This window comes from Miniopterus schreibersii, assembly GCF_964146895.1.
Source record: "Miniopterus schreibersii genome assembly, chromosome: X".
In the NCBI taxonomy this organism is placed as follows: domain Eukaryota; kingdom Metazoa; phylum Chordata; class Mammalia; order Chiroptera; family Miniopteridae; genus Miniopterus; species Miniopterus schreibersii.
In genome coordinates, this window is record NC_138104.1 from 96,919,679 (window position 1) to 96,936,205 (window position 16,527).

The window sequence follows — 16,527 nt, forward strand, 5'->3', positions numbered from 1 at the left end:
TGAGAGCTCCACCCTCATGACCTAATTACCTCCCAAAGGCCCCACCTCTAAATGCCATCACATTGGGGGATAAGGTTCCAACAGATGAATTTGCAGGGGCACACTCAGTCCATAATACAAGCCTAAGCCAGTAAACTTGTCTATTTAACAGTGAAGCAACCTTCTTCTCATTGATAATAGAGTTAGCAGCCATTAGTGAAGACAAACTGCCATAATGTGCTTGGGTGTTTTTTTCCCCTGCCCTTGTGTATTAAATATTGAGTGCAAAAGAGAAAAATTAAAATACATACATGGTGTACATATAGATATATCTCATTTGAAAATGCATGTGTCTTCTATTTGCCTCTTTGGTTTTTTCAGCCTTTTATTGAAGTATTACATAAACACAGAAAAGTACATCAATCACAAAATTCTGACCTGTAACCTCACTATTCCATTGATATAGGTACAAAACACCTCATTTTATGACAAGTAGTTGTGGAAAAAACTAATCCTATTAAAGTTACTCTCCATACTTTTGCAGCAAAATGGTTTTGGTCTCAAGGAATTCTACAGACTTTGATCACTTCATTTGAATCCTATAATGGTTGCTGGCCCTTAATGGGAATTTCCGTTGGTACATATACTAGCTCTCTAGTTGGAAATGTTTTACTTTTTTTGTATATAGTCCATAATAAGAAATGGAAAAGAACTATATAAGCAGCAACTGTTAGTTTTCCTTGACTGACAAAATGTTTTACACAAGTGCTTATAGTTGTCAGAGCAAATGTCTGAGAGAAATATAAATTGCCTTTTTTCTTTGAGAGGAAGCCTTTGCTTTTGCCTTCATATAGGTCCTACAAAGCAGTTACCCCCCCCCCCCAATGCCTATTGATTATGTCATAAAGGGAAAGAGGGGGGGTCTGTATTGTTTACTTTCTTAACTAGTAAATCTCTTCCAAATTGAGAAGTTCCCTAACGTTACCCTAGAGTAAACCTGCCATCTGGGAAGACTTTGAAAACTTGTATGGCTGAGCTTTCTAAATCCGTGCAGCCTCTTGCTAGGTATGTGGGTGGGACAAAGCTCTCTTGAATCTACCCTGGTTCATATTTCAGTACCTGAATCTAATGCAGACTCCTCTCCACCACTACCCTTTTTCAGTGACTTTGAACACACCTCTCCTCTGAAATACACTCAATCTCTCTACATTGTTGGGTCTGCTGTCATGGCTTTCATGGTTTCATCTTTTACAGCCCTAGGTGGCTTCCCATCTCACACAGAGTAGAAGCTGAAGTCCTGATGATGGCCTCCAAGGCCCTGCGTGATCTCCCTCATGAACTCTCCAACCTCCTCTACCACTCCCCCCTCACTCACTCCACTCGGACTCCACCTTGCTGGTCCCCAAACATGCCAAGCACACTGCTACCTCAGGGCCTTTGCACATACTGTTTCCTCTGCCTGGTACTGTTCCCCAAGATACCTGCATGTCTCACTTCTTCACCCCCACTTTTTCTTTTCAGAGTCATCAGGCCTTCCCTGAACATCTGGTTTAGAATCATGACCACTTGCCCGACTTTAATGGCCTTCCCTGCTTTATTTTTCTTTGTAGCACTCTTCACCCTCCATCATGCTATTAATTTGCTACTTAATTTATTGCCCATCTCCCTCACTCGGATGTAAGCCCCATCAGGGCAGGGAGTTTGTTGTTCTCTGTCATATCGTCAGTGTTTGTACCTTGCCTGGCTCATAATAGGTGTTTAATCAACATGTATAAATGGATCTTCTTCTCTTGGGAACCATCCTCCCAGTTGTGTCTGTTGTCATGGCTCCAGAACGGCAATAAATTTATCACCCAACTGCTCATGGTTGTTCTCCTGAGCCATGTGCTCAGTCATTTGGCTCTTATACTTCTCTTCTCTGGGTGGGCTTAGCTAGTCATTTATGACATTCCTCAGACTAACCAAATGTATTATTTAAAATTATTGTTGTAATGTATTGGTATTATAGTCTGTGGCCACTGAAACTGGGATTTCAGACATTCCTTCTGAGGCTTAGTTTTGTGCAAAGTTCAAGTACAGGGAGTAATGGTGGAAGGAGACAGTTATTTTTTTTAAAAGTGCATCTTGCACAAATTGAAATTCCAGTTAGTCATCGTAGGCTAGCTGCTAAAACAACTCCCAAATATCAATGTATTAACATGATAAAAGTTTATCTTATGTCTCATGTCCTATCCAGGTTGGCAGGGTCCCCATTCCATCTTGTAGTGAATGAGAAAAGAGAATATAGAATACTTCTGTGGAGGGTTTTATGAACCAAGCCCACAGGTGATGCATATCACTCCTGCTTGCATACCATTGGTTAGAACGCCATCATATGCCCCACCTTGCTGCAAGAGAGGCTGTAAAAAGTGTTCTAGCTATGTGTCCAGGAAAAAAAAAAAAAAAAAAAAAAGATTGGTGAACACTGACTGGTGTCTGCCACATTCTTGCTTCTCCAAACATTTTTTCAGGTCACTCAACTTAGGTGGGCTGTTTTCACACTCATTTTAGAGTTTTCCTGATATGTTGAAAGAAGATGAAAGGCCAGTCCTATGTACCTATTGTTTCTATTTCAAATTTAGATCATTTACTCTAAACTGGATTAGAGACAACAAATGAATTTTTGTAATACATTAGAAAATGTTTCTGGTGTTCCAAATTATGCAAAATATATTGTTCTAACCCCTAAAACTCTATTGAAAATAAAATAGCAGAAGTGATTGACCATACAATGAAACCAAAAATTATTCTTTGCATGGAAAAAAAATCAAGCTACTGACTTTTGTCTTTGATACCTGCAGAAACAAATCCATGAATGGAATTTTACAGCCACTTCCATTAAGGGAATAAGGTAAGAACATAAGGGAAACTGTAATTATTTTTTAATACAGATAATGATAATATTTTATTAACTTAATGTTTCCACTTATTTATAATGTGATATTCTCATTTTTATGGGAATCAAAAGTGGACTATTTTCTCTTTCGTTGCCTTACCTGAGCTTATTTATAATGTGTTGCTAGTAAGGACTTCTTGGCTTGTTATTATAGAGTAGCTTTTTTTTTTTTTTTTTGGTATTTTAACTTGCACTTTTAAAAATTCATCTTTATTGTTGAAAATATTACAGATGTTGCTTTTGTCCTCCCATTGGCCACCGTCTCCCCAGGCTTTCACTGCACTGTTATCTGTCCATGGGTTATGCATATAAGTTCTTTGATTAATCTCTTCCCACTCCATCCCCTCCCTCTGAAATTGCATGCTTCAGTGTCTTTTTTTGTATGCAACAGAGCAAACCTTCTTGTCTCAAACTTCTTTAAAAAACAAAAATGAAGTTATATCTGTAGAAATAGGAAGTATTTCTTTTTTGATCCAATAATGTGCAAGTACTCAGAGACACGCCCCCCCCCCCCCCCCAAGAACTAAAGCTGGGAGTTACTTGGTAATGACACTTGGCTGAGGTCTCCGGGGCATTGTTATTAGTGAGGGAGTAGGATAGTGTGTTCTGAGGAGAGGTGTGGTACTTGCTGTTTGGGTCGAGTGGTGACCATTTGAGTTTGAACCATGTGGCTACACTCTGCCAGCACATCTGAGGGTGGGAACAGGTCTGAAGAGATGTGAGTTCTAGTCCCTGTTTTGCTGTTTGACCTTGGGAAGGTCACTCAGCCTCTCTAGGTCTCAGTTTCTTTTAGTTTTCATCATATTAAGGGCTTGGACTATAGCTCTATATCCTTTCTCTGATTCTGAGTCCACAGGCCACTGAATGAATCACCTGTTACCTCCAGACACAGTATGATCCTGTCCTAGACATATCAGTGTTTAAATTAGGATAATGTTTACGTCACTTTAACGGGAGAGAAATAACTTAAGAACAGAGTAGAGTATTTGAATAATACTGCTCAGAAAATATAAGATAATTTGGAAAGCATTGAACATTTTAAAAAGTGATTTACTCAGTAACTAAGTTGTATGCGAACATGTAGTCAAGAACCTTCTGTTTGTACCCGCTTGTAGAGATACCTCTTGCTGCCATTTTAACCATCATCAGGGATATGCAAGGGCCTGGGGTGAATCAGGCCCTGGAACCAATGTGATATGGAGAGCATGCGTTGAAATTCCCAGTGCTATCCAACTAACTGTGGTAGTTCCTCTATAGCTTGGTTTTCAAAATTCACTTGTGTATAACCTAGTTTTAATTCTTTTTGAATCACCCTGTACTATTGCTCTTTCAACTCAGTATTTATCATGTAATCCATAATATATGAAGAACAGTCAAAGGAGCTATGGATCTCAGGGAGAGATGATTCAAAAAGAGCAAAAATGAGGCCATTGTGTAGCTTTGGCCCAGTGTGAGTAAAGAGCTTTCTAGCAGTGAAGTCCATCAGCAGATGGAGTGTGGTGGTTTTTTGTCACTGGATAGGTTCAGGCAAGATTATTATTGCCTATTTGAAAATTTGTAGTCAGATCCAGACCTTGGGTGGGAATGGAACAGATAACATTTAAAAGCCTTTCTTGAGCCCGGCCTGTTGAGTGCCAACCCATGAACCAGGTGGTTATGGTTCAGTTCCCTGTCAGGGCACATGCCAGGGTTGTGGGCTCAATGCCCAATAAGGGGGCATGAAGGAGGCAGCCAATGGTTTCTGTTTCATCAGTGTTTCTATCTCTCTCTCCCTCCTCCTTCCCCTGTCTGAAAAATAAATAAATAAATACCTTTCTTGAGCTAAGTTGCCATGTTTATTTCTACTTCCCTTGTATACAAATACTGTGTCCTGATGTTTTTGAAATCTTGAAATTCCTTCATTATGATAAATTATTTCACAAATACCTCTCCTGTCTTTCTTGTGAAATTATAAACTCTTGAGGACAGAGACCATATTTTATCCCCTTTTCTGCTGCCCATATATAATAAGTTCTTGATACATAATAAAGTCAGTTGATGAATATAAACTCAAAGATAAGCAAGATAAATGTCCTACTATTTAAATTTCATAGAGAAGTAGAAGTCAAATTTTGGGGGGTATTCGTTAAAACAGTAAATCTTAAAAATTTGTAAAATGGAAGAAAAAGAAAATCTGTTAATAGATTTTTCTCAGAACCTGAAAATTAATATTATAACATATATAAGAAGTATTCTTATGTTTTGAATTTTTATAGCATATCCAAGTTTGATGAACGGTGTTGTTTTCTTTACATCTATGATCATTCTGATGACTTTCAAATCTGCTTTTCCACCGAAAAGCACTGTAGTAGGTGAGTTATAGATTATTCAAGTATTTTCAGTCTAGTTGTGGTGAATCATTTTAAAAGGGCCTTCGTTGTGAAAAATACTTATTTGCTCTACTGCCTTTCCTGAAATTTTAACTTATGGAAAATATGTTTCACATACCATGCAATTCAAACATTTAAAGTACACAATTTAATCTTTTTTTTAGTATATTTACAGTTTTGCAATCATCATCACATGTAATTTTAGAATATTTTCATTCACTCCCGAAATAAACTCAAGATCTATTAACAGTCACTCCCCATTTTCCCTTCAACCCCAGCCCTTTGCAACCATTAATCTACTTTCCATCTTTATGGATTTGCTTATTCTTTATATTTCTTATATATAAAATACAATATGTGGTCTTTTATGACTGGCTTCTTGAACTTAATACAAAATTTTCAAGTTCATCTATGTTGTAGCAAGTACCAGTACTTCATCCCTTTTTGTGGCTGAATAATATTCAGTTGTATGGATAAGCCACATTTATCTGTTCATCAGTTAAAGGCATTTGGGTTGTTTCCACTTTGGGGCTATTATTAATAATGCTGTTATGAACATTTGCATGCAAGTTTTTATGTGGATATGTTTTCATTTCTCTTGGAGCCAAATTTTAATTCTTTTCGGCCTTATGGTAACTCTGTTTAACCTTTTGAGGAACTTCCAGACTTGTGGAAATTATCTTAACTTGTGCAATAGTCTTCCCTACCATCTTACCAGAGAATACTAAAGAAAAATTTCTAATGAGTCAAATCACTTGTATGCAGATAAACAACTACCCAAGTCTAGGAAGTGGCTGCTATGGCTCATCAGCATTTGAGAAACATGCGTTAATAGTTGATAATTAAGCTTAATCTGTGTCAATAGAATGATGAAGCCAACTTGTACATTTCCTCCTCACACCTCGCCTATACAAGACCTTATTTCCAACCAATAACTAGAGTGTCTACAACTTGAGAGTTGATGGTCCCACTGCCCTTAATTAAATCATCCTTGGAACACCTGTCACAGGGCCAGACTTGTAGTACAGGGACACCTTTGAAGAATCATCTGTTAGTGGAGTGACTCACAAACAAGTCCTGGGGAAAACATTGAGGGAACAAGGAGGATAGACTTACAGAGACATAATAAAATTATGCACCTTTTTCTAACGGGCTGTTATATAAAAAAGGGATTACTTCTAAGGAATCTGTGGATGAGACCCACAGTAAAGAAGTCTTAGTTAATATAAGTGAAGCATTTCTCATTGAGTCTTCCAAAGAATGAGTTGCCTTGTGAGGTAGGTAATGACTTCTCTGTCACTGGAGGTTTTCAAGCATCAATTGGCTAGCCAGTTGGTGGGGATACTGTATAGAGGAGATTCAAGTATCATATCGGTATTTGAACTAGATTAGATAACCGTTAAAGTACCATGTCAAATTAAGGAGTGGATTGATTGTTCCATGAACTTGTAAAAGCTTGGTTTATATTTAATTGCAGTTTAAGAAGGCTAAAGTAAAGGTAGGGAACGAAAGTGATCATAATTAGCAGCATCTTTGTGACATTTCCTGTTCTAGGTTTTGTTTTTTGGTCAAAGAGATGATAACAAATGAAGTGGGCAATACAGTGGAGCTGGAGGAAGAGACCGATGGAGACACCTTAGAGGTGAGTCACAGAAGACCTAGAACATGGAAAAAGTTATTTATTGATGGTTAAAGAAAATACCCCGTTTTGTGTGAAAATTTTTTGTATGCATATTTAAAAATACTCATTTATGAATGAGCTAATCATCACTATCCATGACTTTCAGAGATAAAGTTTAATGCATCTCTATAGAAAAACCTTACTTAGGGATCCTATCAGCCAGGATGTTTAAGAAAAATTTGGCATGGCCTGGCCGGGTTTGGCTCAGTGGTTGAGCATCGACCTAGGATCCAAGCAATCATGGTTTGATTCCCGGTCAGAGCACATGCCTGGGTTGTGGGCTCGATCCCCAGTTGGGGGCGTGCAGGAGGCAGCCCATCAGTCACTCTCTCATCATTGATGTTTCTATCTCTGTCTCCCCCCCCCTCCTTTCCTCTCTGAAATCAATAAAGATTTTTTTTTTTTTTTTAAGAAAAAGAAAAATTTGGCATGGACTAGACTAAAATTTTCTGTTATGCACAACCTTTAGGAAAGTTTTTTCTAAGCCAATTAATCATGTTTGTGAGATTACAAGAGAAATAGTTAACTAGAAGCAAACTTTTTCATTTATGCCTACAATGACCTTAGTTATATCTACTTGCATATAATATATTAAATATAACAATTTAAAGTCCTTTTTAAGCAAATAGGATCATCATAAGCTCTTTTGAACAGCACAGTTGTAGTACACCATTACACATATATTTAAATCTTGTACAATTATTCAGATTTGCCATTAATTCAAGTTCTCCCACTGATTACAATTTAATGAAATTTTACACTTTCATGTTACACTGAAATTAACTCCTTGAGGCTTCTTTCAGAAAAATATCAAAAGGGTCTCTTTTTTTTTTTTTTTTTTTAAATATATCTTTATTGATTTCAGAGAGAGGAAAGGAGAGGCAGAGAGAGAGACAGAAACATCAATGATGAGAGAGTCATTGATTGAGCCTGCAATCCATGCATGTGCCCTGACCGGGAATGAAACCCTGATCGCCTGGATCCCAGGTCGACGCTCAATCGCTGAGCCACACCCGGCTGGGGTCAAAAGGGTCATTTAATAATTGAGTCGGATATTTGAATTCTTAGCTTGGGATCAGTGTTTATTGTAGACATGAACTGAGTGATGTACTTGGAAGGTAACAGATGTGGGACAGAGAAAGCCTTTTATGGAGCAGACTGATGATGTCTGATTTAATCAGTGATGGGGACCCATTAGTAATCTTAATTGTTATGAGCACCCGTAGAAGTAGATGGGAAGACAGATGCACACACACTGTTCGGTGCACTTCTGTAAGTCGGCACCATGGAGCATAGAAATTTACAGAATCCATCCGTTGCTGCCTCTGCTTTACATAAGTATTGCTCAGCCTAGAGTTCCATTTGTTTTAATCCTCGAGAAGAATCAACTGGAATGCAGCTGTGCACCAACTTTTGATGATGTTTTAGGGAACAAAATTGCAATCCTAATTATAGATCAATTTTTACAGTATGTGTAATGCTAGATTTATACATCTAAAGTAAGGGAAGCCCAGCATATGTACTTTGCATTAAGACAATTTCAGTTTTATTGACCTTCCAATTCTTTTCTGGGCTATGGAAAGAGATTTGTTTTCTAACAATTTGATAAGGGATCATGCAGGAAAACACTTACTTGGCGTAGTTAACATGCTAAGAACCATTTTTAAATTGCAGCATTAAAATAGGGAGAAATCTCCAAAATGTGAGGCAGCTAAGTTTCAGATGAACAATATTTTTAAATTTCTTGGATTCCATTTCATAAAATGATGTTATGAATATATGGGTAACTGAGAATTCTACCCCTTTAAAGTAAGTATTTAATGAAAAGAACATAACCTAAGAAACATGGCTTGCTTGGTACTCAAATAACATTATTCATAAGTTTTTAAAAATTGCAAGACAATGTTTGGGCCTTTCTGGGGCTTCTCCACAAGTAGTGTGCTTTTTTATCTTTCTTTTCCTTTAGTATGAGTATGACCATGATCCGAATGGTAATCGAGTTGTCCTGGGGAAAGGCGCATATGGGATCGTGTATGCCGGGAGAGATCTGAGTAATCAAGTACGGATAGCCATCAAAGAAATCCCAGAGAAAGATAGCAGGCAAGTGGGCAGACCTTCCACATTTCTTCAGTCACCACTTCCACAACCAAATCCCTTGCCCATCTCCAAAATGTGAGCAGAGGATTTAAGGATGAGAACATTATGTCATAAAAAATTTTGCAATTCTCTTGTAATAAGGGTGATTTACTTTTCTCTGCATGTTATAAGTAGATTGAGAAAATGGAACCATTTCATTTAGAGGCTTGTGGATTGCATTCATACTTTAAAAGAAAATTAGTTTTATTTCTACCTATCAACTAGGTCTACAGTTTTATGTTTTATGTTATTATGGAGTTTTTTGCAAATATGTAAAAATGTGACACAGTCGTTTAATTCACATTGTAACTATTTTAAAGGCTATCATTTATTCAGATGTGTTATTACAGAAAATTAAATGTGGTAAAAAATTAATTAGCTTTTTGCAATACAGACTTCTTTTATACCCTGCCCTTCAACTCTATCCATGGATTTGGGTTTGTGTTGTTTTTTTTTAAATCACCAATAATACTAACTCGTTTCTTCAACATTTTTAGAGTATAATTAAATTTTTATTCCTTTTTAAATTTATTTCCCACCTAATTCTAAATAAGTACATTGCAGTGCTGACTGTGAAGTGTTTTTTTGTATACAAGCTACATACATAGTAATGGCCACAGTATAAGAAATAACTGCCGCGTGCTCAATAGGTGTGGTCAGAGCACATCTGCAGTGTTGCCTTCAGTGCTGGACACTGATGGCCATGTGCAAAACACCCCGCCATCCAGGTGGTCAGTGAATTATTAGGGATGACCAGCAAGTGATTTCTAGCAGCTACAAGACCCTTCATCACTCATTCATTTTTTTTCATTCATTCACTTTCATTCATCCAATCATTTTTAATGAGATTGTGTGTTATCATACTTGAATTATAAGGCAAGACCTAAGAGGAACTCATTTAACTTTTCCAGGGCTGAGGAAGAATATAACTTCATTAAGATCACGAATCCAGTCTCCTGAATTCCTCATTCAGTAGTCTGTCTCTTGTTCGCACCATGGCTAAGATGTTGCAGTTGTGGGGTTTTGCGGGGGAATTGCTGGCATGTACCACCTCCTTCAACTGATTCTTATAGTTGTTTCAGCTTTTCATTGCTGATAGTTGTTTCTGGGATTCAGAGCTAGAAAGGGACCTTACGGACTGTTTTGTACCATTTCCTAAATTTACAAGCTGAACTTAACGATATTGGGTACCTTCTCTGTGCCAGATTCTGGGTTGACACTGGAGACTAAAAGGTTACTAGGATACTGTCCTTATCCCTGGTTTGGTAGGGAATGCAGAAACTTTGCCTGGGAGCCAGAGTGACAAGTGTTATAATAGAGGAGTACACAGAGTGTGTGTAGAACATAGTAAAATGAATTGCTTTTCCTGGGTGAGTTGTGGCAAGTTTGAGAAAGTAAATCACCTTTGAGGTGTCTTCGAGGGATGATTTTGCTTTGGTAGAAAAGGAGGACTCTATGAAAAGAGCATTCTATGCTGAGGAAATAACAGAACTTTTAAGCAGAGTGTATTCAGAGAACAACAAATTGTCTGTTGTGATTTGAATGTAGGATGTGGGGCAGTAAAGGACTCTTGAGATGAGCCAAAATTTTAAAAGATGTAGTCTGACCTGAGTTTGAAGGTCCTTTTGTGCCATGTTAAGCAATATGTTCTTTAAGTGGACTTTGTGAAGGAAGTTAAATGATGAGATGTATGTTTTAGGAAGAGGGAGTATGGTGGCTGGGGATAAAATTGACAAAAGAGGCCAGAGGCTGGGACAGGAAGATCCATTAGGTAGCTGCTGCTGTAGTCTGGGATGAGTCTGTAGAATGAGACTAGAAGGCTGGAAAACAGAACCTTCTAGAACACCACACCACCCTTCATGGAGGCTGGTAAGAGAGGCCAAGGATGGTTGGAAAGTTCAGGCCCTAACACACTAGTGATAATAATAACAGCTATTTACTGAGTACGTACCACACAGCAGTCAATCCACTGGGTGCCTGAGAAATTTGACCCACCTTGGCACCCAGCAGCCTTATGTGGCTGGTATTATTACCCCTAATTTACATATGAGAAGCTGAGTAGGCTCATGGGATCCTAGGGAGAGAAAGTTTCCAGAAAGAAGAGATGGCCAGCAGCAGGGCAGATACCGGTGATATAATGTGGACCTTAAGCTCCTGAGATTTGGCAGGTGATGACAGCTTTGTTTTTCCTACTAGGCACTCCCAGCCTCTACATGAGGAGATAGCCCTGCACAAGAACCTCAAGCACCGCAACGTCGTTCAGTATTTGGGCTCTGTTTCCGAGAATGGCTACATTAAGATATTCATGGAGCAGGTGCCTGGGGGTGAGTAGTCGCTGGTCTTCTGGTCTCACACTCTGAAAATCACTGATGGAAATATAATATACACATCATTATCCATCCTGCCATTTAAAAAATGACAGACCTCTCAGATGTGGAAGAGCATTTGTTTCTCAGAAGAATTGGATGCAAACTTTCCAGTGTCACATAAACAGTCTATTTCTGGTTTGTTAATTCAATCATCAAATATCCATTGAGGGTCTACTGAGTGCTACACTGGGCTGAGTGATGGAAACAGAAATGAGTAAAGCACAGTCTCCTGTCTTGAGGCCCTCACAGTCTAGGAGTTTAAAGGTGGTTTGGACAAGGTGGGACAGAGGTTTATTAAAATGACATTGCAAAATACATGTTGACAGTGAAATTGAACATCACTGCTTTATCTACAAAATCCCCAAATTCAGCAGTATGGTGCAAGAGTATGAGTTCCTTGGGTCTGGAGCCAGATCGTCTAGTCTGAATTGGTCCTTCCTTCTGCAAGTTGTGTGACCTCAGACAAATTCTTTACTTCTCTGTGCCCTCAGTTTTCTGATTAACTAAATGAAATGTAAAATTGGAGTAATAATTATTGCTACAATAATTGGTGTAGTAGTAATTATTGGAGTAATAATGACCCCATCTTAGTGGGGTTTTAGATGGATTAAATGAGAAAATGTATGTAAAGCTCTTAAAATGGTGCATGGCAGAGAGCAAGAACTCATTAAGTCTTCATTTAAATAATAAAATAATAATGATAATTATGATCTCAATACAAATGTAAAAACTTCAGTTAGAAATCTGTATACACTCATTCCACTAACAATTACTAAGATCGCACTATTATATTAGGAGCCAAACTATACATTTAAGAGACAGACAGTGGGCTTGATTTTGAGGGTTACATTAAGAGAAATAGTTTCTTCTTCCCTCAGGTTGCTCACAGTCTAGCAGAAAATATGTCAGTTGCTGTTCACATTAAATGATATTCCAGGTGTGAGGTTTAAGGATGACAGTAGACATGTACATCCCCTTTTGCAGATGGAGAAACTGAGCTATAGCAAGTTTCCCCACAGCTCTGGGTAAGGGGGAAAGCCGAGACTGATGATGCCCAAGGGCCTGCAGGATGACCTCTGAAACATAATCAGAATGAAGTGTGAAGGGAGGTTTACTTTGGACCCAAAGGTTCAGTATTTTATAATATAATTGCGGGGGGGGTGGGTTGCTAAGACAGCCCTGTCACTATAACCTGGCACTGGGGGCTTCTCATAATGAAGATGGAGAGACCCAGCCTCCTCTGATCCTGGCCCCTGTTGCCCTAAAAAGCCCCTCCCTCTGGTCCTGTCCACCTCTGAACTCAGGGCAAGGTGTAAGACGTGGCTTTGACCCAAGCTGAATGGCTGAGACATTTGTCCAGGATCTACAATGTTGGCCCAACCCTCTCAAGGTCAGAGAGCATTGTTGCGCTCCTTCTGACTTTGTGTAGCTGAACAGAGCTAACCCCAAAGGTAGCCCCCTGAATTTCCAGGGTCACAAGGGTTTCCAATTCACCCTCTATCTTCTCCTTAGATGCTGATGTGCTGATTCACTTCCAGTCTCTTCTCTGGCTGCAGTGCTCACTCACTTGGGAAACAGACAACAGAGGGGGAGGAAAGGCAGTGCATTTAGCACAGCTACAAAGATTTTGGTGTGAGTGCTTACATTAGGATAGGAATATCACCTGACTTTATTTCCCTGAACTCTTAGAATTTAATCTTCATCACCCTGATGAACTCTCTGCTGTGTCCATTTCCAGGAAGCCTTTCTTCTCTTTTGCAATCAAAGTGGGGGCCAATAAAGGAGTCCACCATCAAGTTTTACACCAAGCAGATCCTGGAAGGCCTTAAGTATCTCCATGAAAACCAGATTGTGCACAGAGACATAAAGGTACTTGCTTGTGTGAGCCAAAGAGGTCTCATTAGTGCATCTCAGATCACTGTTTCTTAAGGTCCAAATCTGTTTTAAAATCTGTCTTTAAGCATTTGATGTGCTTCTTTTTCTAAAGGGTGATAACATTCTGGTGAATACCTATAGTGGAGTGGTGAAAATCTCTGATTTTGGAACCTCTAAACGTCTTGCAGGAGTGAATGCATGTGCAGGGACTTTTGCTGGTAAGCAGAACAGAGCTTGGCGTGTGCGCAATTGATAATTGAAGTGGACGTTGTATTGTCTCCAACTTCAAATTGTTTGAATATTGTCATAATGATGCACTTAGCCAGCTACTGTGGCAACAAGATTGTCTTTCTTCTTTGCCATCAAAGGTTGGGTAGGTGTAGTGCTCTGAGGTTTTCTGAGGGTTTCTAAGCAATCAGCAAAATGGTGGCATCTCTTATAAGTTAACAGCACATAATTTGGAATCATGGGTAATTGTGAACAACAGTGTTCCTCAGACAACTTGGTAGGACACTTTATTGGTCTGTCATAAAAAAAAAAACACCACCTGTTACTTGAGTGCATCCTGGTACCTCATGCTTTGATAGGCTTGTTTCCAAGGGTAGGAAGCTTGAGGAATTGGAGCTTCTTTTTCATGTGTCAGTGATGGATCATTTAAGTGTTGAGAAGGAATGGAGTCACAGAGTCTAAAATTACCCCTAGCTTTTCATTTACAAGACCAGTGAGTAGAATGATGCTCAAAAGCTACCTACGGTTTTTTGAAATTCCTGTTTGAAAACAACTATAGCAACAATTTTCATCTTTGACAAGAAGTACCGTACTGGTTTTAGATAAGTAAAAGTTTATGATCCCCTAAGGTATAATAAAAGAATCACAAAGATCTTGCTTGATGGAATTGTGAAGCAGCGCTTGTGATTTTATAGCTCTGAAATAAGCTATAAAAGCCAGATGACTGTTGTCTGTCCTTGTAGCACCAAGTTGTACAGTGGACAGATTTGGCCTTAGTTTGGGTGAATATCTCAGCTTTGGAAGACTCTTACTCAACAAGAGAGTTGTTGTGTGTCAGCCATTGGACGCCTGTAATAGAGACACATTCCCTGTCTAAAGGGAACTTCTATGCATCAGAAATGACTTTTAAGTTGTAAACCAGGGGAGGTACATGCGCCTCAAAATGGGAAAATATTACACCAAGGACTCCACCGTAATCTGCCAAAGGAAGAGTGTATTGAATTTTTCATTCATTGTTTCTGATGTAAATATACATATATCAATGGATATATAAGAGTATGTATGTATGACTGGCACATTTTTTTATTACGTTAATTGAAAATGACTTATATCCTCCTCTTTGGAAGCCACCAATTAACTTGGCGCAATATGTAACAAGAGGGACTCTGATATGACAAGAAGTTATTTCAAGGCATAAAACCCTCAACAATTTATCTCATAATTAACACCCCCAAGGAGAAAAAAATTCACAAAGGAAAGACATGTATAATTCATTATCACATATCACATTTTCCCAAGTAATTGGCTTGAGGAGGCATGAATTTTGCATTGCAAAATGATGTCGGGCTGTTTGGGGAATAATAAAAAAAAAAAAAGAGGTCTTATTTTGGGTAGGAAATTCCCCTGCATGTAATTACTCTTTGCAAAACAGAGCAGTCCTGTAAAGAAATCTCAGCCGGTTGGTGTAGGTGGACACAGTGGGCCTTTTCCATGCAAATGCCTGAAAGCTCTCAGAGCCTGAAAGTAGAGCCATAGACTTCGGGCAACTTCTTCTCCTGAAATCCTCCCTTCCTGTGTTCCTCTGAAGAGTCTTCATGTGCCCATAAACCAGCTTGAACGGGAGGAAGGGCCTTTATGGCCAGCATCAGCCCCCTTTGCTTTTGTTTATTAGCAGCGTTATTGAGGTATAACTTACATACCATAAAATGCACCTATTTGAAGTGCACAATTTGATGGTTTCTAGTCAGTCTTTGCTCAACCTCTTCCACTTGCCTGAGAGTCCTCCCAGTCCCTTTGTCCACCTCCTTGACCTTTGCAGCAGGAGTCTGGTTCACAGGCAGCTCCAGCTGCTGCGCCTTTGGATCTGCCACCATGTTCACTTACTATTCCTAGCCATTGACTCAGCATAGTGGGGGTACTAGAACAAATGTGGGACTCTTACAGTGGGCAACTTTTGGACTCCCCACTGGCATGGCTTGGAGCTATCTCAGAGCTGCTGTGCCATCTGAGACCCTTCCCTACCCAATTCATCCTTCATCCTCTCCTTTCCCAGGTGTTGGACCTGCATTGTAGTCTGACAGTTCCCCCTGCCCATCCTGCTCCCTCCCTCTTTAGCCTTCATACACCTTCTCCCCAACAAATTTCTCATATGTCTAATCCTGTTTTGGCATTTATTTCTCAGAGACCCAAAATGACCCAGCCATAGTTTTCCCTGGCTTGAACCAGGCAGAGTCAAGCAGTTGCCATCCATATTTTTGTGGCCCTCTGTGTATACCTATTGTAGTACTACATTTTGCCACTGCCACCACCATCATCACCACCATGTCTGTCTCCTCCACTAGGCAGCTGCCAAAGGTCTTGCACTGTGTTTCTTACATTGTGGTGTCCCTCTAACTGGCATGTATTAATATGCGCATATTGAATTGGGCCCATTTATCCTTCAAGGGGCTGAGCAAGCCTCTCTCAGCATGGTTAGTATTAAAGGAAAGCATGTTGCATATCTCTGGGTAAAGAAAAAAGATGCAACCACATCATTTATGCTTGAGACCAGCCCCCACCTGTCATTAATATGAGAGTTAATGTTCACACACTTGTTTACTAATGGTCTGCTTAGTTTTTAAGCAATAGGGTGCCCATAATGTTTGTTTTCCTTTTTTCCAATAGGCACTCTGCAGTACATGGCGCCTGAGATTATTGATCAAGGACTTCGTGGGTATGGCCCCGCAGCTGATATCTGGTCGCTGGGCTGCACAATCATTGAGATGGCCACCAGCAAGCCTCCATTCCATGAGCTTGGTGATCCTCAAATAGCAATGTACAAAGTAAGACATGTTTGCTGATTTAGGTTGCTGGTGTTGGGGAAATGTAATTAAAATCTCCTCTCAATCCAGAAACCTCTCCACAAAGATAGGAAAGGAAACAGTCTTGTTATTGCATAAGCATTCAACCAGAGTG

General features: G+C 39.3%; 1 protein-coding gene across 1 annotated transcript in view; it reads left to right on the forward strand.

Annotated features, from left to right (window-relative positions):
* The window catches only part of MAP3K15 (mitogen-activated protein kinase kinase kinase 15), a gene marked incomplete at its 5' end in the record, with an annotated part of 76,595 nt that overhangs the window by 48,979 nt on the left and 11,089 nt on the right, over positions 1 to 16,527 (forward strand). Inside the window, 8 exons of the mRNA XM_081125428.1 lie at positions 2,820 to 2,869; positions 5,170 to 5,265; positions 6,838 to 6,925; positions 8,931 to 9,068; positions 11,307 to 11,424; positions 13,208 to 13,338; positions 13,457 to 13,562; positions 16,237 to 16,394. Of these exons, the coding sequence (XP_080981554.1) occupies positions 2,820 to 2,869; positions 5,170 to 5,265; positions 6,838 to 6,925; positions 8,931 to 9,068; positions 11,307 to 11,424; positions 13,208 to 13,338; positions 13,457 to 13,562; positions 16,237 to 16,394 (885 nt within the window). The remainder of the gene's footprint in view (positions 1 to 2,819; positions 2,870 to 5,169; positions 5,266 to 6,837; positions 6,926 to 8,930; positions 9,069 to 11,306; positions 11,425 to 13,207; positions 13,339 to 13,456; positions 13,563 to 16,236; positions 16,395 to 16,527) is intronic.